This window comes from Salvelinus namaycush, chromosome 3, assembly GCF_016432855.1.
Source record: "Salvelinus namaycush isolate Seneca chromosome 3, SaNama_1.0, whole genome shotgun sequence".
Classification (NCBI taxonomy): domain Eukaryota; kingdom Metazoa; phylum Chordata; class Actinopteri; order Salmoniformes; family Salmonidae; genus Salvelinus; species Salvelinus namaycush.
The window spans coordinates 48500919-48526223 of record NC_052309.1 but is presented as its reverse complement, the minus strand read 5'-3'; the positions used below and the strand labels follow the sequence as shown (position 1 = coordinate 48526223).

At 42.6% G+C, this 25305-nt stretch overlaps 1 protein-coding gene across 1 annotated transcript in view; it reads left to right on the top strand.

Annotated features, from left to right (window-relative positions):
* The first annotated feature begins 6734 nt into the window (after positions 1–6734).
* The window catches only part of LOC120044392 (solute carrier family 22 member 4-like), a 48710-nt gene continuing 30139 nt past the window's right edge, over positions 6735–25305 (top strand). Inside the window, exon 1 of the mRNA XM_038989020.1 lies at positions 6735–7127. Within this exon, the coding sequence (XP_038844948.1) occupies positions 6735–7127 (393 nt within the window). The remainder of the gene's footprint in view (positions 7128–25305) is intronic.

Genomic DNA, 25305 nt, shown 5'->3' with positions numbered 1-25305 from the left:
ATATCTATAAAATTAACCACTTTTCCCCAAAAATAGTTTTACACAACCATTAATTTAATAAATAGTAGTCATGATTGTGTTTTATGTTCTGACTCCAGTAGGGCTGTCAAAAAAAATGGAGGGCCTTACCACTAGCCTATTAGTAGGTATAATACGTCTTGGAGGTGCTCAGAAATACATACAGTAGGCTATGTTTCATATGGCTCTGAGCCAGGCTGACTGTTGCTATGGTGAACAATATGTCACATGATCATTCATCTTCTTGTTATAAATTGTAAAGGAGAGTTCAAGACACGTTTTTTCATTAAAAAAACTAGCTAGCTATATATAAAATTATGTGCACCCACCTTCATCTCCTCCTTCAGTAGTTTGACTACCCGATATGTCCCTAGGAATATCAAAATTCTGCAGGATTTGTGCTGGAATTGGTCCTGCAGGAATTGCCATATCCTGCAGGATTCGTGCTGGAATTTATTTGGATGTGCAGCAATTGTCAGGTCCTGCAGGAATTCTCATATCCTGCAGGAATTGCCAAATCATGCAGGAAATCACAAAATCCTGCAGGTTTTGGTCCTGCATGATTCCTGCAGGGATTGTCATGGTAGTACAAGATTTAAAAAAAAAATCTGCAGGACAAGTCATACTAATGCAGGAGCATCAGGGACTTTTCCTGCAGGATTTTGTCAATCCTGCAAGATTCCCGTGGGACTTTTTTGTAAGGGTACAAACAGGAACATCGCTTCCCTGAATTCTCAACCTCTCATGAGAATGTCATCTCCCCTGTGACAAATGCAAGTATCAGTAATTCTATATACGTACATTCCCTTTGATGCTTGACAAGATTGAGGTGTGTATTTAAAGACCATGAAAGCAAAGTGTGCCAAATTGGTTCGGGACTCGATGAAAACTGACCGGGACAACTGGCAGCAGAGCTTGGAAAAGGGGGCAGTTTTGGCAGCAAATACAACAGTCCACTGGCAAAGCCCGGACTGGAACTGAGGGAAGTGAAACGTTGTTAATGCTATTGGACTGTGGAAGGTCCAATCTAGCATGGAATAGCCTTAATTTCTCAGAACAAGAATAACCTGACGAGTTTCAGAAGAAAGTTATTTGTTTCTGGCCATTTTGAGCCTGTAATTGAACCCACAAATGTTGATGCTCCAGATACTCAACTAGTCTAAGGAAGGCCAGTTTTATTGCTTCTTTAATCAGTACAACAGTTTTCAGCTGTGCTAACATAATTGCAAAAGGGTTTTCTAATGATCAATTAGCCTTTTAAAATGATAAACTTGGATTAGCTAACACAACGTGCCATTGGAACACAGGAGTGATGGTTGTTGATAATTGGCCTCTGTACGGCTATGTAGATATTCCATAAAAAAAATCAGCCTTTTCCAGCTACAATAGTCATTTACAACATTAGCAATGTCTACACTGTATTTCTGATCAATTTGATGCTATTTTAACGGACAAAAAAATTGCTTTTCTTTCAAAAACAAGGACATTTCTAAGTGAGTCCAAACTTTTGAACGGTAGTGTAAATACAAAAAAATTATATATCATATATATACACTCGGAAACCATGGCATATTATTAAAGATGATTACATACATTTATGACACAAAAGGAAATGCACATAATTTCTAAAGCATTCTATGGGAATTTAGCCACCCTCTAAAGTCAGGATAAAAACACTTAATCCAAGACAAATGTATTATGTATGGCCAAATATTTGCATTTTTATATTGTGTGTCGATATAGTAAACATAAACACCTGGATATGGTTGTCAATTTTCAAAATATATCAGTGTTTTTTTATCTCAGGTTTATATTTTCTTGTGTGCATAGTAATAATGCCACGACGTTAAAAATAACAATGAGTAAAGTATCACGTTAGTAGCATTTCCGAGTACAAGTAGCTGGATTGATACCGTAACAAAGGAATATGTAGTCTGTACTGCTGCTCACATACACTAAAAGCTTGATTGCATTCATTTCACAACATAATGGCAATGGAATATATTTTCCATACCTTCCACATTTCCACACAACCTCCAAACTGCTATTCAGATCTTAACACAGGCATTTGATCTTGTAAGTACTACAATAATCCAGTTCTGTTAAATTGGTGGTATTTGTTGAGATTCACAGATAAAATGTGTATCTCTGACTCACAGGTGAGATGAGGGAAGTGGGAAGGTAGGCCACTAAATGGTGCCCGAGGAAGACGCTAGTAGTACAGGGCATTCAGAAAGTATTCAGACCCCTTGACTTTCCCCACATTTTGTTAAGTTACAGCCTTATTCTGAAATGGATTCGTTGTTTCCCTCAAATCTACACGCAATACCATAGTGACAAAGCACAAATTTTAGCAAATGTATATATATAAAAAATATATATACAGTGGGGAGAACAAGTATTTGATACACTGCCGATTTTGCAGGTTTTCCTACTTACAAAGCATGTAGAGGTCTGTAATCTTCCCCATGATCATTGATGCCCCACGAGGTGAGATCTTGCATGGAGCCCCAGACCGAGGGTGATTGACCGTCATCTTGAACTTCTTACATTTTCTAATAATTGCGCCAACAGTTGTTGCCTTCTCACCAAGCTGCTTGCCTATTGTCCTGTAGCCCATCCCAGCCTTGTGCAGGTCTACAATTTTATCCCTGATGTCCTTACACAGCTCTCTGGTCTTGGCCATTGTGGAGAGGTTGGAGTCTGTTTGATTGAGTGTGTGGACAGGTGTCTTTTATACAGGTAACGAGTTCAAACAGGTGCAGTTAATACAGGTAATGAGTGAAGAACAGAAGGGCTTCTTAAAGAAAAACTAACAGGTCTGTGAGAGCCGGATTTCTTACTGGTTGGTAGGTGATCAAATACTTATGTCATGCAATAAAATGCAAATTAATTACTTAAAAATCATACAATGTGATTTTCTGGATTTTTGTGATTTAGATTTAGATTCCGTCTCTCACAGTTGAAGTGTACCTATGATAAAAATTACAGACCTCTACATGCTTTGTAAGTAGGAAAACCTGCAAAATCGGCAGTGTATCAAATACTTGTTCTCCCCACTGTATATATATTACATTTACATAAGGATTTAGACCCTTTACTCAGTACTTTCAGGTCTCTCCAGAGATGTTCGATCAGGTTCTGGGCTCTGGCTGGGCCACTCAAGGACATTCAGAGACTTGTCCCTAAGCCACTCCTGTGTTGTCTTGGCTATGTGCATAGGGTTGTTGTCTTGTTGGAAGGTGAACCTTCGCCCTAGTCTGAGGTCCTGAGCGCTCTGGAGCAGGTTTTCGTCTAGGATCTCTCTGTACTTTGCTCCGTTCATCTTTCCCTCGATACTAACTTGTCTCCTAGTCCCTGCCACTGAAGAATATCCCCACAGCATGATGCTGCCACCACCATGCTTCACTGTAGGGATGGTGCCAAGTTTCCTCCAGACGTGACGCTTGGCATTCAGGCCGAAGAGTTCAATCTTGGTTTCATCAGACCAGAGAATCTTGTTTCTCATGGTCTGAGAGTCCTTTAGGTGCCTTTTGGCAAACTCCAAGCAGGCTGTCATGTGCCTTTTACTGAGGAGTGGCCACTCAACCATAAAGGCCTAATTGGTGGAGTGCTGCATAGATGGTCATCCTTCTGGAAGGTTCTCCCATCTCCACAGAGGAACTCTGGAGCTCTGTCAAAGTGACCATCAAGTTCTTGGTCACCTCCCTGACCAAGGCCCTTCTCCATCGATTGCTTAGTTTGGCACATATGGAATCATGTAGTAACCAGAAAAGTGTTATATTTTAGATTCTTCAAAGTAGCCACCCTTTGCCTTGATGACAGCTTTGCACACTCTTCGCATTCTCTCAACCACTTTCATGAGGAATGCTTTTCAGAGTTTTGAAGGACTTCCCACATATGCTGAGCACTTGTTGGCTGCTTTTCCTTCACTCTGCGGTCCATCTCATCCCAAACCATCTCATTTGGGTTGAGGTTAGGTGATTGTGGAAGCCAGGTCATCTGATGCAGCACTCCCTCACTCTCCTTCTTGGTCAATTAGGCCGTACACCGCCTAGAGGTGTGTTTTGGGTCATTGTCCTGTTGAAAAACAAATGATAGTACCACTAAGTGCAAACCAGGTGGGATGGCGTATCGCTGCAGAATGCTGTGGAAGCCATGCTGGTTAAGTGTGCCTTGAATTCTAAATAAATCACAGACAGTGTTACCAGCAAAGCACCCATCACACCTCCTCCTCGATGCTCCAAGGTGGGAACCACACATGCTGAGATTATCCATTCACCTACTCTGCGTCTTACAAAGACACGGCGGTTGGAACCAAAAATCTCACATTTGGACTCATCAGACCAAAGGACAGATTTCCACCAGTCTAATGTCCATTGCTCGTCTTTCTTGGCCCAAGCAAGTCTCATATTATTATTGGTGTCCTTTAGTAGTGGTTTCTTTGCAGCAATCTGACAATGAAGGCCTGATTCACGCAGTCTCCTCTGAACAGTTGATGTTGAGATGTGTCTGTTACTTGCAATTATTTGGGCTGCAATCTGAGGTGCAGTTAACTCTAAGGAACGTATCCTCTGCAGCAGAGGTAACTCTGGGTCTTCTTTTCCTGTGGCAGTTTCATCATAGCGCTTGATGGTTTTTGCGACTGCACTTGAAGAAACCTTCAAAGTTTGACTGACCTTCATATCTTAAAGCAATGATGGACTGTCATTTGTCTTTGCTTATTTGAACTCTTCTTGTCATTATGGGCTTGGTGTTTTACCAAACAGGACTATCTTCTGTATACCACCCCTACCTTGTTACAACACAACCGATTGGCTCAAAAATGAACTTTTAACAAGGCACACCTGTTAATTGAAATGCATTCCAGGTGACTACCTCATGAAGCTGCTTGAGAGAATGCCAAGAGTGTACAAAGCTGTCATCAAGGCAAAGGGGGCTACTTTGAAGAATCTATAATATAAAATATATTTGGACTTTTTTGGTTACTACATGATTACATATGTGTTATTTCATTGTTTTGATGCATTCATTATTATTCTACAATGTAGAAAATAGTAAAAATAAAGAAAAACCCTTGAATGACTAGGTGTGTCCAAACCTTTGACTGGTACTGTACATTTATATTTGGTTAATTTACACATCTGCATTAAAGCATAATAACTCTATGTAAAGTAACTATTAATGCATCCTTTCCATAGTGTACATGTTTATTTTTGATAATCCACTCTGTTTTTGTTGAGAATTTCAGATTATTTAACCTAAATCTATTAGTATTTCCATTATGTCCATTTTCACCATATTTGACCTTTGACCCATTAAAATGGGCCTTAAAAATCAACATTTCTGTAACGGCTTTCGTTGGTGGAAGGAGAGGAGGACCAAAATGCAGCGTGGTACGTATCCATAATATCATTTAATCGAGAATGAATACAAAATACAAAAAATAACAAGAGAATAAATGAAAACCGACACAGTCCCGTATGGTGCAAACATTGAAACGGAAAATAACTACCCACAACCCATAGTGGGAAAACAGGCTACCTAAGTATGATTCTCAATCAGAGACAACGATCGACACCTGCCTCTGATTGAGAACCATACTAGGCCAAACACATAGAAATATAACGTACAGAACAAAACATAGAAAAACAACATAGAATGCCCACCCCAACTCACGCCCTGACCAAACTAAAATAAAGACATAATAAAGGAACTAAGGTCAGAACGTGACAATTTCACTGGACATCAGGCCTAACTATGTGTACCACCCCTCATTGTTTAATTATGAAGCACATTTTTTCAAACACTTTTTCTCAGTTGACTGGTCACTATCAGGCCCACTCAGAGGAGTAGACAGAACCAGAGTAAAACGTGGAGCGGAGCTGAATGGGCAGGCTGCCTGAGATCCCCCAACCCCTAAACAGGAGAAACACAATTTTCCCTTTTTGTTGAATTGATTTCCACCCTAAACCCTTTAGTGGATGACCTACATAATTTTGCTAAATTTCCAATCTACCATCATTTTGATACATTTCCAAAATAAATGTCCATCCTTTTTGTTGGAATCTTGCAACTTCGTGTTTTATGATTACAGTGGTTCCCAACTGGTCACTGCTAAATGAACCTGAAGTTATTAAGAGTCTAGGTGCTCAAACCCTCCACCAGGTGGTGTAGTCGGTATTTTATGACATACGTTTGTCCTGCTGTTTTTATTTTTTTTATAGGTTTAACCAATTTGAGCTCCAGCACATAGCTCCTTTTTTTCCCAGCCCATACATTCTAATTGGTAATTTCAGTCTATTTCCGAGGGTGTAAAACAATTCTTCAAAGGCATAACCATACAGCCATTTAGTTACAGGTATTGTCCTCTGATTCACTATTGACCGGGATTCTGTGAACCACACTTTAACACAGTTCAGAGAAGAAATTGTAATGATTAACCTTCACTTTTAATGGCCTTCCAATACATTAGCTCTACGGAGTGGGGTAATTCAAGATGCGTTAATACTGTGTGTTATCTTATCGCCTCCAATTGAGGGGATGGCCCATAAAAGGAGAGAGCTCTGCTGTTTGTTGTCAATGTCAGATGGGGACAGATGCTATCCAACAACTCTACAACAACCTCCGGAGCAGCTATACAGTTCAGGCAGTTTTATAGTCAAGTAAAGAAGTTACTTGACTATAAATAAAGGTTAACTGAACACAGCACCAATATGAGAGATTACGATGGAATTACAGCTTTCTTGGGAACATGGGGACCCTTTCAGAGGACAATCTTTTTGGCATTGGCCATCAGCATCCTGCCCAATGGATTTACTGGTATTTATATACTGTTTGTAGGTGATACCCCGCCACATGAGTGCTTTATTCCTGAGGATTATAATGTCAGTGACATGTGGAGAAATGTGACCATCCCCATGGTGACAACGAATGGTGTGTCACAGCGTAGTTCGTGCTCAAGACTCAAACTGGAGACAGTTAAAAACTTCTCTAGCCTGAATATCATTCCAAATGTGGATATCAACGTGAGTGAAATTGAGCTGGAGAGTTGCTTGGACGGTTGGAAATACAGCAAAGAGGTCTACCAGTCAACAATTGTCACTGAGGTGAGAAAAAATGTGTTGCAAATCACTGAAAACATGATTGACTATTCCCAAGCACCGAAAAAAATGTGTGTATGATAAAAAAGAGAATGAAAATCAAATATGTGCATGATAAAAAAGAGAATGAAAATCAAATATGTGCATGATAAACTTCCAATGCTTACATAAACAAAGACTTGCAGTTACAGTCAGAAATGGGCAAAGTATACATTAAAATGTATCTTGTTACATTTTAGTCATTTAGCAGACGCTCTTATCCAGAGCGACTTACAGTAGAGTGCATACATTTTATTACATTTTACATACTGAGACAAGGATATCCCTACAGGCCAAACCCTCCCTAACCCAGACGACGCTATGCCAATTGTGCGTCGCCCCACGGACCTCCCGGTTGCGGCCGGCTGCGACAGAGCCTGGGCGTGAACCCAGAGACTCTGGTGGCGCAGCTAGCACTGCGCTGCAGTGCCCTAGACCACTGCGCCACCCGGGAGACCCTTGCAAATACAAGATACTCTAAATGCCATTTTTATTAAACCAAAATACAAAATACTTTTGCAAAGTATTGTATTTAGATAAAATACAGGTATATTGAGGTATTTTGTCAGTTTGAAAACACAAAATACATTTGCAAGTGCCACGCATTCACTACAGCAACATTCTCAGTAACAGTAAAAAATGAAATAACTTTTTATTTGCTATGACTGAAATGTGCTTGTATATCTACGTTAGTTGAATGCACTGACTTGTTAGTCACACTGCATAAGACCCACTGGGCTAAAAACTGGTACACGTAATTTCAACAAATAAAATCAATATGATGATGCTGTATCAATGTGGGAAACTGATTGGATTTGCAAAAATGATAAACTTCCAATGCTTACATAAACAAAGAATTGCAGTTACAGTCAGAAATGGGCAAAGTATACATTAAAATGTATCTTGTTACAAATACAAGATACTCTAAATGCCATTTTTATTAAACCAAAATACAAAATACTTTTGCAAAGTATTGTATTTAGATAAAATACAGGTATATTGAGGTATTTTGTCAGTTTGAAAACACAAAATACATTTGCAAGTGCCACGCATTCACTACAGCAACATTCTCAGTAACAGTAAAAAATGAAATAACTTTTTATTTGCTATGACTGAAATGTGCTTGTATATCTACATTAGTTGAATGCACTGACTTGTTAGTCACACTGCATAAGACCCACTGGGCTAAAAACTGGTACACGTAATTTCAACAAATAAAATCAATATGATGATGCTGTATCAATGTGGGAAACTGATTGGATTTGCAAAAATCATCAACATAAGGGAATTTTGTCTTTTTTTCACCCAACTCTAACCTAAAACCAATGACATGGTGACATTCTGCTATGACCAAAATGTAAATGTAAAAATGTACAATTGCGCACTGGGTATTATTATTGACTCTTATCACATCATGGTGCCATCAGACTTCTGATACCAATGCAGGGTGAAAAGGGGCAACAAAATTGTGAATCACAAAAAAAAATGGTATAGAAAATGATGATACATTGGATTGTAGTTCAGGCCAATGAAATACAATGACAAAATAATCAAATGTAATTTTAAATATGTATTTCAATTCAATGTAACAGAAATACTGTTACAGCACAGTACATTGTAGTTACACTCCCCTAATGTATTTATTTTGGCTCTATACTCCAGCATTTTGGATTTGAAATAACATGTTTCATATGACGCAACACAATCTGTGCAGGACACGTTTAAAGAGAGAGTGATGAATCTGCATAGAATAACTAAGGGAAATGAATTGATTCTCCACAAACGATCATGGGCTTAACAAGATTGTTTGATGATCATCCCTGAGGTTTTCCTGAACTTTCTAATACCTTTCTGATGCAAATCATACCAAAGCAAACTTCCTTCAGGCTCACATTTGCCATTACCTGATTTGACATACAGTATCTGGTGCTATAACTTTTATTGAGATAATAGTAATTGTCACGTTCGTCGTAGTGAGGAGACCAAGGCGCAGCGTGATGTGAATACATACTTCTTTTAATAAAGAAATAACACTGAACAAACTAAACAAAATAACAAAACTAACGTGAACGCTATAATACAACGAGTGCAGACATGCAACAATAACCCACAAAACCTAAATGGAAATGGCAACCTAAATAGGATACCCAATCAGAGACAACGATAAACAGCTGCCTCTGATTGGGAACCAATTCAGGCCACCATAGACCTACAATAACCTAGACAACACAAAACACACATACCCACCCACGTCACACCCTGACCTGACCAAAATAATACAGAAAACATATATAACTAAGGTCAGGGCGTGACAGTAATAAAGTCAGATTCTAAAGATTTGTCAAATTATTTTACACATTTGTTTCTGATACCCCCAAGTGTCCTAAAATAGAAAATCAGATATTCAAAGAGCTTGACTATGTTAATAGTATCTTAAATATGAATCCATTTTATATCATGTATGAATCAATTTGACTTTGTGACCCCTCAACCCCCCTTCGCCGAAGGGTATGGTGGCTCACCCAGTGATATTGTTTTACAAAAGTGGCTCCCTCAGAAATATTACAGACTACCACTGCCCTACAGGTACAAATCAAAGGATTCTACGAGGCACCCAAAAGGGTTCGCCCAAAGGAACAAATGACAGAACTCTGTAACCGGATGGTTCTTCATGACCAACATCATATCGTAGGAAAACTTAATCCTGTCATGTTTTTTGCTAATTGTAAGGCATCAACCTATTGAAGCTTCTGTCAATTGGGCATGCTTCTAGCGGGCTTTGCGGTGCTAGTTGATGCTTATGTCAATACATTGCAGTCAATGGGAAAAGATGATTAACACAGTGTTGATGCTTATGTCAATACATTCCAGTCAATGGGAAAAGATGAGCATCATCCAATTGATGCTTATGTCAATACATTGCATTCAATGGGAAAAGTCTCAACCAATTGACGCGTATATGAATACATTTGCAGTCAAAAGGAAAAGATGAGTGTCATGAGGTTGACACATGTCAATATATCGCATTCAGCTAGCGGCCATACTGAATGACGTCGGCAACGAAAACGAGGCTAGGGTGGGAAAATACAGAAGCATCTCCTTCAAAACAACGGCAGGCAAATGGACAAACAACCTGCAGATACTAGCACCAATTACAGTCGCGTCTATTGACAAATGGGCTGCTGAAGACCTCCGAATTCCAAAATTGGTCTAGACTAAAGGATACAGCAATTGGTTCGAGCAATAGATCCACGATGTTAAAGGTAATTATACGATTGTGCAAGGCTTGCCTGCCGCTTAGCTAACGTTAGACCCATCCAGCACAGTCAAGAGTCTGCTGTCATCAGCAATACTGCTGGCCAATATCATAGGTGTTGGGGGAAATACCACAGTGTGCAGTCACAGCAGCAAGATTTGTGACCTGTTGCCACAAGAAAATGGCAACCACTGAAGAACAAACATCATTGTAAATACAATCCATATTTATGTTTATTTATTTTACCTTTTTTACTTTAACTTTTTGGACATCGTTACAACACTGTATATACATAATATGACATTTGAAATATCTTTATTCTAGTCTAGTTGAACTTGTGTTCCAATATGTAATATGTACTGTTCACTTTTTATTGTTTATTTCACTTTTGTTTATCCATTTTACTTGCTTTGGCAATGTAATCACGTGTTTCCCATGCCAATAAAGCCCCTTGAATTGAATTGAATTGAGAGAGAGAGAGATCAACACTCACACATGACTTCATAGATGGTCATAGTTTCTAATCATATTTTCTAGAGGTTTTGATATATGAAGAAGGTCAAATTGAACTTAAGAGGGCAGAATCTATTGTATAGAATAAGTATGAATAAAAACAGGAAGGGCAGTTGAGTGATCTGAGACCTTTCATGGCCCTGCCTTTCGGAGCCTGTCAGGTTGTGAGATCAATCAATCAATCAAGTTTATTTTATATAGCCCTTCGTACATCAGCTAATATCTCGAAGTGCTGTACAGAAACCCAGCCTAAAACCCCAAACAGCAAGCAATGCAGGTGTAGAAGCACGGTGGCTAGGAAAAACTCCCTAGAAAGGCCAAAACCTAGGAAGAAACCTAGAGAGGAACCAGGCTATGAGGGGTGGCCAGTCCTCTTCTGGCTGTGCCGGGTGGAGATTATAACAGAACATGGCCAAGATGTTCAAAATGTTCATAAATGACAAGCATGGTCAAATAATAATCAGGAATAAATGTCAGTTGGCTTTTCATAGCCGATAATTAAGAGTTGAAAACAGCAGGTCTGGGACAGGTAGGGGTTCCATAACCGCAGGCAGAACAGTTGAAACTGGGACAGCAGCAAGGCCAGGTGGACTGGGGACAGCAAGGAGTCATCATGCCCGGTAGTCCTGACGTATGGTCCTAGGGCTCAGTTCCTCCGAGAGAGAGAAAGAAAGAGAGAAGGAGAGAATTAGAGAGAGCCAAGATGTTCAAAATGTTCATAAATGACAAGCATGGTCAAATAATAATCAGGAATAAATGTCAGTTGGCTTTTCATAGCCGATCATTAAGAGTTGAAAACAGCAGGTCTGGGACAGGTAGGGGTTCCATAACTGCAGGCAGAACAGTTGAAACTGGAACAGCAGCAAGGCCAGGTGGACTGGGGACAGCAAGGAGTCATCATGCCCAGTAGTCCTGACGTATGGTCCTAGGGCTCAGGTCCTCCGAGAGAGAGAAAGAAAGAGAGAAGGAGAGAATTAGAGAGAGCATACTTAAATTCACACAGGACACTGGATAAGACAGGAGAAGTACTCCAGATATAACCAACTGGCCCTAGCCCCCCGACACAAGCTACTGCAGCATAAATACTGGAGGCTGAGACAGGAGGGGTAAGGAGACACTGTGGCCCCATCCGATGATACCCCCAGACAGGGCCAAACAGGAAGGATATAACCCCACCCACTTTGCCAAAGCACAGCCCCCGCAACACTAGAGGGATATCTTCAGCCACCAACTTACAATCCTGAGACAAGGCCGAGTATAGCCCACAAAGATCTCCACCACAGCACAAACCAAGGGGGGGCGCCAACCCAGACAGGAAGATCACGTCAGTAACTCAACCCACTCAAGTGACGCACCCCTCCTAGGGACGGCATAAAAGAGCACCAGTAAGCCAGTGACTCAGCCCCTGTAATAGGGTTAGAGGTAGAGAATCCCAGTGGAGGGGAACCGGCCAGGCAGAGACAGCAAGGGCGGTTCGTTGCTCCAGAGCCTTTCCGTTCACCTTCACACTCCTGGGCCAGACTACACTCAATCATATGACCTACTGAAGAGATAAGTCTTCAGTAAAGACTTAAAGGTTGAGACCGAGTCTGCGTCTCTCACATGGGTAGGCAGACCATTCCATAAAAATTGAGATCTATAGGAGAAAGCCCTGCCTCCAGCTGTTTGCTTAGAAATTCTAGGGACAATTAGGAGGCCTGCGTCTTGTGACCGTAGCGTACGTGTAGGTATGTACGGCAGGACCAACTCGGAAAGATAGGTAGGAGCAAGCCCATGTAACGCTTTATAGGTTAACAGTAAAACCTTGAAATCAGCCCTTGCCTTAACAGGAAGCCAGTGTAGGGAAGCTAGCACTGGAGTAATATGATCAAATTTCTTGGTTCTAGTCAGGATTCTAGCAGCCGTATTTAGCACTAACTGAAGTTTATTTAGTGCTTTATCCGGGTAGCCGGAAAGTAGAGCATTGCAGTAGTCTAGCCTAGAAGTAACAAATGCATGGATTAATTTTTCTGCATCATTTTTGGACAGAAAATTTCTGATTTTTGCAATGTTACGTAGATGGAAAAAAGCTGTCCTTGAAACAGTCTTGATATGTTCGTCAAAAGAGAGATCAGGGTCAAGAGTAACGCCGAGGTCCTTCACAGTTTTATTTGAGACGACTTTACAACCATCAAGATTAATTGTCAGATTTAACAGAAGATCTCTTTGTTTCTTGGGACCTAGAACAAGCATCTCTGTTTTGTCCGATTTTAAGAGTAGAAAGTTTTCAGCCATCCACTTCCTTATGTCTGAAACACAGGCTTCTAGGGAGGGCAATTTTGGGGCTTCACCGTGTTTCATTGAAATGTACAGCTGTGTGTCATCCGCATAGCAGTGAAAGTTAACATTATGTTTTCTAATAACATCCCCAAGAGGTAAAATATATAGTGAAAACAATAGTGGTCCTAAAACGGAACCTTGAGGAACACCGAAATGTACAGTTGATTTGTCAGAGGACAAACCATTCACAGAGACAAACTGATATCTTTCCGACAGATAAGATCTAAACCAGGCCAGAACTTGTCCGTGTAGACCAATTTGGGTTTCCAGTCTCTCCAAAAGAATGTGGTGATCGATGGTGTCAAAGGCAGCACTAAGGTCTAGTAGCACGAGGACAGATGCAGAGACTTCTAGTTCCTCCCAAACCCGGATCCGGGAGCACCCCCATCAGTAAAAAAGCTGACTAGCATAGCCTAGCATAGCGTCACAAGTAAATACTAGCATCTAAATATCATTAAATCACAAGTCCAAGACACCAGATGAAAGATACACATCTTGTGAATCCAGCCATCATTTCTGATTTTTAAAATGTTTTACAGGGAAGACACAATATGTAAATCTATTAGCTAACCACGTTAGCAAAAGACACCACTTTTTTTACTGCATCAGTAGCTATCACAAATTCGACCAAATAAAGATATAAATAGCCACTAACCAAGAAACAACTTCATCAGATGACAGTCTGATAACATATTTATTGTATAGCATATGTTTTGTTAGAAAAATGTGCATATTTCAGGTATAAATCATAGTTTACCATTGCAGCCACCATCACAACTCTCACCAAAGCAACTAGAATAACTACAGAGACCATCGTGTATTACCTAATTACTCATCATAAAACATTTCTTAAAAATACACAGCGTACAGCAAATGAAAGACACAGATCTTGTGAATCCAGCCAATATTTCAGATTTTCTAAGTGTTTTACAGCGAAAACACAATATAGCATTATATTAGCTTACCACAATAGCCAGAAACACAACACCATTTACCAGCAGCAAAGGTTAGCGATCGTAACAAACAGGCAAAAGATATATAATTTTTGACTAACCTTGATATTCTTCATCAGATGACAGTCCTGTAACATCATATTACACAATGCATATAGGGTTTGTTCGAAAATGTGCATATTTAGCGGCACAAATCGTGGTTATACAATGTGATTAGTGGCCAAAACTTCAAGCAATCTGTCCGGCGGCATCTTGGAGAGGCACCTATTCTAATCGATAAGTAATCATAAACTTGACTAAAAAAATACAGGTTGGACAGCAAATGAAAGATACATTAGTTCTTAATGCAACCGCTGTGTTAGATTTTTTAAATTAACGTTACTGCGCAATACAGCGTGCGCTAAAGCGAGACCGCACCGAAATTCATGGCGGAATTATTATTTGACATTTGTCAACATAAATACGAATTAACAGCATAAAGACTGCTTACTATTTGCTGAGCTTCCATCAGAATCTTGGGCAAGGTGTCCTTTCTCCAGAACAATCGTCTTTTGGTTGAAAGATGTCCTCTTCTCCTGTAGAAATAGCAGCTAACGATAGCCATCCACTGGAGAGGTGTCCAACTCGTGATAGCGCGTCACAAAGAAATCCCAGAAAATCGCAATAAACTGATATAAACTGCTATAAGTCGGTTTAAATTAACTACCTTATGATGTCTTTAACACCTATAACGAATAAAAACATGACCGGAGATATAGAACTGCTAAAACGAAAGCTTTTCAGGACGCCATTGTGATGTCCCTCTTGCGCCAGGCGCCCCGTTGAAAAGAACGGTACTTCCGTTCCATGAGCTTTTATAGTGCCCCAGATGGTGCAATCCACTCCATTCAAATTCTCACCGCTTACTGACATCTAGAGGAAGGCGTATGCAGTGCATGTAGCCCCATAGCTTACATGGGGACTTATAAACTGACCCTAGAACAGGGACCTCGATTTCAGAAATCTCACTTCCTGACAGGAAATGTGCTGCAGAATGAGTTCTGTTTCACTCAGAGAAATAATTCAAACGGTTTTAGAAACTAGAGAGTGTTTTCTATCCAATAGTAATAATAATATGCATATTGTACGAGCAAGAATTGAGTAAGAGGCAGTTTAATTTGGGAACGAATTTTTACAAAGTCGAAATGGCGCCCCCCTATTGACAAAAGGTTAAAAGGTAATTTACCACCTTCACAAGTGCAGTCTCAGTGCTATGATGGGGTCTAAAACCAGACTGAAGCATTTCGTATACATTGTTTGTCTTCAGGAAGGCAGTGAGTTGCTGCGCAACAGCTTTTTCTAAAATTTTTGAGAGGAATGGAAGATTCGATATAGGCCGATAGTTTTTTATATTTTCCGGGTCAAGGTTTGGCTTTTTCAAGAGAGGCTTTATTACTGCCACTTTTAGTGAGTTTGGTACACATCCGGTGGATAGAGAGCCGTTTATTATGTTCAACATAGGAGGGCCAAGCACAGGAAGCAGCTCTTTCAGTAGTTTAGTAGGAATAGGATCCAGTATGCAGCTTGAAGGTTTAGAGGCCATTATTATTTTCATCATTGTGTCAAGAGATATAGTACTAAAACACTTAAGTGTCTCTCCCGATCCCAGGCCCTGGCAGAGCTGTGCAGATCCAGGACAGCTAAGCCCTGGAGGAATACGCAGATTTAAAGAGGAGTCCGTAATTTGCTTTCTAATGATCATGATCTTGTCCTCAAAGAAGTTCATGAATTTATTACTGCTGAAGTGAAAGCCATCCTCTCTTGGGGAATGCTGCTTTTTAGTTAGCTTTGCAACAGTATCAAAAATAAATTTTGGATTGTTCTTATTTTCCTCAATTAAGTTGGAAAAGTAGGATGATCGAGCAGCAGTGAGGGCTCTTCGATACTGCACGGTACTGTCTTTCCAAGCTAGTCGGAAGACATGATGAGAGAAGATACAGTATGTTGTGAATAGTGCTATAAACATGTTGTGAAGAGGTTTTTGACCATTCAGGGACCTAATCTCAAACACTCATGAAAACATGTAAAAAACATTGTCTACACTTAAGAATGTGAATTTGGTTAAAGATAATAATTGCATTTGCTAATTTATAGGCATGAAAATAAAGATGCTTGAAAATGTGACATGTTTGAGATATTTCTGGACACTATAGGGGACGCCTAGGCCTTGTTAAGGACAAACATTTAAACAAATAGCTTGGTATATGATATCTGCTCCATTTGTAGGGCACATGTGGACACAATGTTGGGTAATCACTGAAGGGGAATGTTGACCAACTGAGCATCTCAGTATACAGCTCAATAAACACACTTGGTGTTTTGTTACATTTCAGTGTTCTGTGATGTATTTCAACTGTCATATTGGGATGCAAACTCAAAATTGAATACATTTCAACTCTATATCTGACATGGTAGAGGTGTGTTATTTTCTTTAAGCCCATAACCATGTGTTAGGTGTATACTTTTGTTTCAAAGTAGATTTGTTTAAGTCTACCAAGAAACACTCTGTGTGACCCTGATTTAGCCCACTGCAGTAAAAGGTTAAGGGGTAAAATGATCTGTTTAAGTCATTAGTAATGGGCACGTCGTTAAAGAGTACAAGGACATTTTGTAGGTGGTCTTTAGCCTGTCAATCATTTATTGCTTCATAAGCAGAAAACATTTGGTTCAAAGACACTTGGGGGACCCAAGTCACTAAGCATGTTGTGAACCTAGGGTCACCCTAGGTTCATAATATTGAACCGCATTAAGGCGTTAACTGTTAGACACTTAGAGAGGAGGAGAGAGCGATTTATTGCCACCAAGCTCCACATGCACACACACATGCACACATCCCAAGGACCCGATGACTCTTGTGTAGGGCGAGATAAACAGATCAGGGAGACAGCTTCCATTAATGGTAAATTACATTTAATTTAAAACTTGTATTTTCTTCAAAACCTTTACTACAGTCATTTAAACATGCATATTGCAATTATTAAACTTTACTATGCAATATTAAATGGCAACACCAATGTTTTATTTCCTAAACATTTAAATAAATCACACATATTATTATTACACAATATTACAGATTACCACCCAATAAATGTTTATATGTATAATTATTTTTGTTGTTGGAAAGACTGTTTTTTAAATGTATTTTTCTTAGAAAATATAAGAAAAGAATGTCTTGAGCATGGCCCTCGTTTGCTTGTAACCCCCTCAGCTAACCTGACACCACGGATGCAACCTAGCCCCACGGGGAGAGACAGAGAAAGAGAGACAGAGAGAGAGAGAGATTTGTTTAATTGAAGGTAAATTACATTTTCTTTCAAACCTTTTATTTTCTTCATAAACTTTACTAGAAAAATGTAAGCATACATATTACAATTATTAAAGTTTACTATGCAATATGAAATATTAATCTAAGACACCAACGCTCTAACTACTAGACTACCTGCCGCACCAAATATCGTGAGAACATCAGGAGAGGATGTCATTAAGATGTCAACGAGAGGACATCCAAAGGACACAGCAAAACACATCAATCACTTTTTGACAGCAACCGTCTACTAAACTCAGCATAAAAATAAATGTCCCTTTTTCAGGACACTGTCTTTCAAAGATAATTCTTCATTGTAAAGGGTTTAAACACTGTTTCCCATGCTTGTTCAATGAACCATAAACAATTAATGAACATGCACTTGTGGAACGGTCGTTAAGACACTAACAGCTTACAGACGGTAGACAATTAAGGTCACAGTTATGAAAACTTAGGACACTAAAAAGGCCTTTCTACTGACTTTGAAAAACACCAAAAGAAAGATGCCCAGGGTCCCTGCTCATCTGCGTGAACGTGCCTTAGGCATGCTGGACGGAGGCATGAGGACTGCAAATGTGGCCAGGGCAATAAATTGCAATGTCCGTTGTCAGGATTTGGCCAGGATTGTTCCGATTTTGGCCACTAGATGCCCCCATTGTGCTTTTTTGACCCTTTTGTTTTCCCTTGTTTCCAGTTATTATTTGCACCTGTGCCTCGTTTCCCTTGAATGTATATTTTTGCCTGAAGAACTTTCCTTTTTACTTTATTAAAACACCGTCTCAAGTACTGCTGTGTCTGCCTCATCTTCTGGGTTCTGCCGACTATTAGTGGCTCAGTTTGCTAAGTGACTGTTCCTCACACAGGAGACCCGAGTTCGTAACCGGGTCCTGACAGTCCATACTGTGAGATGCCTAAGACAGAGCTACAGGGAGACAGGGCGGACAGTTGATCGTCCTTGCAGTGGCAGACCACGTGTAACAACACCTGCACAGGATCGGTACACCCGAACATCACACCTGCGGGACAGGTACAGGATGGCAACAACAACTGCCCGAGTTACACCAGGAACACACAATCCCTCCATCAGTGCTCAGACTGTCCGCAATAGGCTGAGAGAGGCTGGATTGAGGGCTTGTAGGCCTGTTGTAAGGCAGGTCCTCACCAGACATCACCGGCAACAATGTCGTCTATGGGCACAAACCCACCGTCGCTGGACCAGACAGGACTGGCAAAAAGTGCTCTTCACTGACGAGTCGCGTTTTTGTCTCTGCAGGGATGATGGTCGGATTCACGTTTATCGTCGAAGGAATGAGCGTTACACCGAGGCCTGTACTCTGAAGTGGGATTGAGGTGGAGGGTCCGTCATGGTCTGGGGCAATGTGTCACAGCATCATCGGACTGAGCTTGTTGTCATTGCAGGCAAACTCAATGCTGTGCGTTACAGGGAAGACATCCTCCTCCCTCCCTTCCTGCAGGCTCATCCTGACAGCATATTGGATGACTGTCATTCATATTCCATTCACCCAGTTTAATGTAACAGCGATAGGTTCAGGCTACTACATAATACTCCAATTTTCCCTATACCCATCATGAGGTTGCTATAACCTAGCCTATGAATGAAAGTTTGTATGTAGGTACCCACAGGTCGAGAAACAAATTTGATGTGGCAGACAGTGACATTCAATACCACCTTGCATACTCTTGCCTGCATCTAGCTGATAGTGGGTGTAATCATTAGTCCAACAGTTGCAAACAATAGTTTCTACTGGACAAATTCAGGTATGTTAATCCCCGTTTTGTTCCGTTTGCTTCTGTTTAAGAAACATTTTTCAACAGAATTGGCGGAATGAATACAGGGGTCGAGCGTAAACACAGTTCACAGTTTCATAGCAGCCACGTTGTATTCCTTCTCGCATCTATGTTATGCACTCTCCTCCTTTCACCTCTTCTCTTCGCTTGTGGACTTCAATGCACAAGACATCAGCTGTATGTGACCAGGAGAAAAAAAACTTTCCAAGCCAAACCGCTACACACAGTCTACATCGTTGTCACAATATTAGCTAAAGTAACGTCATGCAGCAAGCCCCCAAACGGCTGGCAGTGTATGTTTCTACAAAGCTATACAATATTGATAACATTAAATAATCAATTCATTGCATATATTCTTGTACCATATGATAAATTATCAGTTATAAATGTATCTTTTTCTTCACTATGTTAGCTGCAACATGCTGTACTTTCTGCACACGCATGATAGACATTTGCTGGTCGGAGCACAACTCCGGCGCCGGTGAGCATGAGGAGCATCTATTAATCCTGCTGTATAATTAATTGCAGCCAGGTCAAACGAAAAACAAAAATAAACAAGTCACTCGGATAAAATGTATCATAACTCTTGAGTCAGTAAACAGAGTCGTTCAAAAATAACAAATCGTTTGTGAACTGCACATCAAAACTTGATGCTGGTTTTGCTTTAGCTTGTCCAAAACACAGCGAATGCTGGTCGCCAGCAAAATCACAACAAAGTCTGGTCACCAGCAAAAACCAGCTAGACCATGCTGGTCAGAGAGGTTTGACCAGCTAGACCTTGCTAGTCAGACCAGCTTGACCAGCTTGAAATTTTCCTAGCACGCAATGACTACATCCCGCTTATGACTCTACACACTTGTTGGAGGCATTTGCAGTTTGTTTTGGTTGTGTTTCAGAGTCACATTTATTGTAAATAAGAGTAGAATATGTTTCTGAACACTTCTACATTAATGTGGATGCTACCATGATTATGGATATTATGAATAAATCGTGAATAATGATGAGTGAGAAAGTTACAGAGGCACAAAGATCATACACCCAAGACATGCTAACCTATTACCATTACCGATAACAGGGGAGGTTAGCATTTGGTGGGAGTGTATGATATTTATACTTCTGTCAATTTCGCACTTATCATTACTCACAATTAATTAATGATTATCCGTTGTTAGGTTCTGAACAAACAGAGTAAAAACTCAAACTGACGACTAGGAAAATCTCAAACCAACTTTATTCATCCACTGGGTCATACAGCTGCAAAGACAAAGACATGTTTACACAATTACATATATTTAAACCCTCCTACTAGGCGGAGTCAACTCCTTGCACATCTAGACAGCCAATACATCTCTGTTGCTAGTCAGGAACTTAATTGGTTCCTCTCACTGGTGTAGTCATGGCCCTGCCTGATGCTAGAACCTTCGTGGGCGTGGAAGTATACTGTATGTGTGGGAAATAGAACTGTTCCTTCTCTTCATTTGACCTGACCTCGGGCCGAATTCCTCACTCCTCCCTAATCCACAAATGTCCTACCTTATCAGTGACTGAAACCAGACTGTTGCCTTTTGCCTCCCTCCTTAGGAGCCATGAGATTTAACAATAACATGTTTTGACAGAAGTTAAAACTTTCTGCACTCCCCCTTGTCTCACTCAGTAACTTTCCATACACCTAGTTGTTATCCACCCTCACTTGACCCCAACATATACATTCCTTGTACATGTAAAGTAATCAATACATTCTAGTATGATAACATGAATTAGTACATTTCAAGCTAGAACCCAACAGCCCCTCCTTTTTTAATAGTAACTCCATACTGTTCAACTATATATAAACTTCGAAACTTTGAAAAAATAAACCCTATTCTCAGTTGATTTGTATGTTTACACCGCCGAGACTTATAGCCTATGACCTATCACTGTCACGACTTCCGCCAAAGTTGGTACCTCTCCTTGTTCGGGCAGCGTTCGGCGGTCGTCGTCACCGGCTTTCTAGCTGCCACCGATCTACGTTTCTTTTTCCATTTGTTTTGTCTTGATTGTACACTCCTGGTTCCCATTACGTTATAATTTATTCCCTATTTAACCCTCTGGTTCCCACAGGGTTTTGTGCGTGTTTGTTCTTTGTTTAGTGTCCAAGACTTCTGTGAGCTGGTTTGTTTTCCCTGCGTGGAAATTATTGTTGTTTCTTTTCGAGTAAAGTACATATTTTACTCAGTTCTGTGTCCTGCGCCTGCCTCCATCCTAACCGCTGCACACTGACACTTGACAGAAACACGCACAGCATATGGAGTCAGCAGGTGCACCCAGTCCTCCGTTACCAGTGGAGGAGCGCATCCAGCAGCACCATGGAGCGATGGGAGAGAGGGGGTTTTCCCATACCCCCATCAACTTCACCCCAACCCACACCGCTGTCCACCCCTCTGTCACCTGGACCCAGTGGGATTCGGCTCTCGCTCCCGAGGGCATATGATGGGACGGCTGGCGGTTACCAGGGGTTCCTACTCCAGTTGGAGCTCTACCTGGCGACCGTCCACCCAGCTCCATCGGGACACCAGAGCATGTCCGCCCTCATCTCCTGTTTGTCGACGAAAGCGCTTGAGTGGGCCAACGCCGAATGGGGAGGAATAGACGTAGCGTTGGTCCGCTATGAGGATTTCACCCGCTGCTTCCGGGCGGTCTTCAATCATCCACCTGAGGGGAGAGCGGCGGGGGAACGCTTGTTCCATCTCAGACAGGGGATGAGGAGCGCACAGGACTTCGCACTGGACTTCAGGACCCTGGCTGCCAGCGCGGGATGGAATGAGAGGGCCCTGATCGACCATTACCGGTGTATTCTACATGAGGACGTTCGTCGGGAGCTGGCCTGCAGGGACACCACCCTTACCCTCGACCAGCTGGTGGATTTATCCATCCGGCTGGATAACCTGTTGGCCACCTGCGGACGTTCGGATCGGGGTCCGTCCATTCCATCCCCCAGCACCTCCGATCCTACACCTATGGAGCTCGGAGGTGCTGCTCTATGGGTGACCGGAGGAGGGGCCGTTTCCTGCACCACCTGTGGCCGCAGAGGACACACCGCTGGTCGGTGCTGGGAAGGTTCTCCAGGGAGATGAGGCAGCAGGCAGGACACTGGTGGATCATCCCAGGTGAATAGGCACCCGACTCACCCAGAGCTCCCTGTTGCGCACATGTGTGTATGAATAGAATTTCCTGAGTTTTCCACGCATTCCCAGAATAAGACGCTAGTAGATTCAGGTGCAGCTGGGAACTTTATTGACCGTTCATTTGCACTTAGATTAGGGATCCCTATTGTTCCTGTTGATGTGCCCTTCCCTGTACATGCCATAGATAGTCGTCCTTTAGGGCCGGGCCTGATTAGGGAGGTCACAGCTCCACTATGTATGATAACGCAGGAGAGTCATGAGGAGAGAATTACTCTCTTCCTGATCGATTCTCCTGCGTTTCCTGTGGTGTTAGAGCTTGCCTGGTTGGCCTATCATGACCCCACTATTTCGTGGCAACAAAGGGCTCTCAAGGGATGGTCACGTCAATGCTCAGGGAGGTGTATAGGTGTAACTACGGTGGAGAGTCCAAACCAGGTCTCCACAATGCACATCCCCCCTGAATAGGCCGATTTGGCTCTCGCCTTCTGTAAAAAGAAGGCGACTCAACTACCACCCCATCGACGGGGGGATTGTGTGATAAATCTCCTGGTTGACGCAGCACCTCCCAGGAGTCACGTGTATCCTCTGTCACAGGAGGAGACGGCGGCTATGGAAACATATGTCTCCGAATCTCTGGGACAGGGATACATTCGGCCTTCCACTTCACCTGCCTCCTCGAGTTTCTTTTTTGTGAAGAAGAAGGATGCAGGTTTACGCCCGTGCATTGACTATAGAGGTATAAATCAGATCACGGTGAAGTATAGTTACCCGCTGCCTCTCATTGCCAGTGTGAGTCATTGCACGGGGCGCGCTTCTTCACCAAATTGGATCTAAGGAGCGCTTACAACCTGGTGCGTATCCGGGAGGGGGATGAGTGGAAGACGGCATTTAGTACCACCTCTGGGCACTATGAGTACCTCGTCATGCCGTACGGGTTGATGAATGCTCCATCAGTCTTCCAATCCTTTGTAGACGAGATTTTCAGGGACCTGCACGGGCAGGGTGTAGTGGTGTATATAGATGACATTCTAATATACTCCGCTACACGCGCAGAGCATGTGTCCCTGGTGCGCAAGGTGCTTGGTCGACTGTTGGAGCATGACCTGTACTTCAAGGCTGAGAAATGTCTGTTCTTCCAACAGTCTGACTCCTTCCTAGGGTACCGCCTGTCCATGTCAGGGGTGGAGATGGAGAATGACCGTATTTCAGCCGTGCGTAATTGGCCTACTCCAACCACGGTAAAAGAGGTGCAGCGGTTCTTAGGGTTTGCCAACTACTACCGGAGGTTTATCCGGGGCTTTGGTCAGGTAGCGGCTCCCATTACCTCCTTGCTGAAGGGGGGACTGGTGCAACTGCAGTGGTCAGCTGGGGCGGACAGGGCTTTTGGTCACCTAAAGGCTCTGTTTACCTCGGCTCCCGTGCTGGCTCATCCTGATCCCTCTTTGGCATTCATAGTAGAGGTGGACGCATCCGAGGTTGGGATAGGAGCTGTGCTGTCTCAGCGCTCGGGTACGCCACCAAAGCTCCGCCCCTGTGCTTTCTTTTTGAAGAAGCTCAGCCCGGCGGAGCGAAACTATGATGTGGGGGACCGGGAGCTGTTGGCTGTTGTCAATGCTCTGAAGGCGTGGAGGCATTTGCTTGAGGGGGCTAAACACCCTTTTCTCATTTGGACTGACCACCGCAATCTGGAGTACATCCGGGCGGCGAGGAGAATGAACCCTCACCAGGCAAGGTGAGCCATGTTTTTCACCCGTTTTGTTTTCACCCTATCCTACAGACCAGGTTCCCAGAACGCTAAGACAGACGCACTGTCCCGGATGTATGACACAGAGGAGCGGTCCACGGAACCCACTCCCATACTTCCGGCTTTCTTGCCTGGTGGCACCGGTGGTATGGGAGGTTGACGCAGACATCGAGCGGGCGTTACGTGCTGAGCCCACTCCCACCCAGTGTCCAGTTGGGCATCTGTACGTTCCGTCTGATGTCCGTCATCGATTGATCTGTTGGGCCCACACGTCACCCGCCTCTGGTCATCCTGGCATCGGTCGGACAGTGCGCTGTCTTAGTGGGAAGTACTGGTGGCCCACTTTAGCTAAGGACGTGAGAGTTTATGTTTCCTCCTGCTCGGTGTGCGTCCAGTGCAAGGCACCTAGACACCTGCCCAGAGGGAAATTACAACCCCTACCCATTCCACAACGGCCGTGGTCACACCTATCGGTGGATTTCGTGACGGATCTTCCTCCGTCACAAGGAAACACCACGATTCTGGTCGTTGTGGATCGGTTTTCTAAGTCCTGCCATCTCCTTCCTTTGCCCGGTCTCCCTACGGCCCTACAGACTGCGGAGGCCCTGTTTACACACGTCTTCCGGCACTACGGGGTGCCTGAGGATATAGTGTCTGATCGGGGTCCCCAGTTCACATCGAGGGTCTGGAGGGCATTCATGGAACGTCTTGGGGTCTCGGTCAGCCTGACCTCAGGGTTTCACCCCGAGAGTAATGGGCAGGTGGAGAGAGTTAACCAGGATGTGGGTAAGTTTCTGCAGTCCTATTGCCAGGACCGGCCGGGGGAGTGGGCGGCTTTCATCCCCTGGGCAGAGATGGCCCAAAACTCTGCCACTCCTCCACTAACCTGTCTCCGTTTCAGTGTGTACTAGATTATCAGCCGGTCCTGGCACCGTGGCATCAGAGCCAGATCGAGGCACCTGCGGTGGATGAATGGTTTCGGCGCTCGGAGGAGACATGGGACGCTGCCCATGTGCGCCTGCAACGGGCCATCAGGTGACAGAA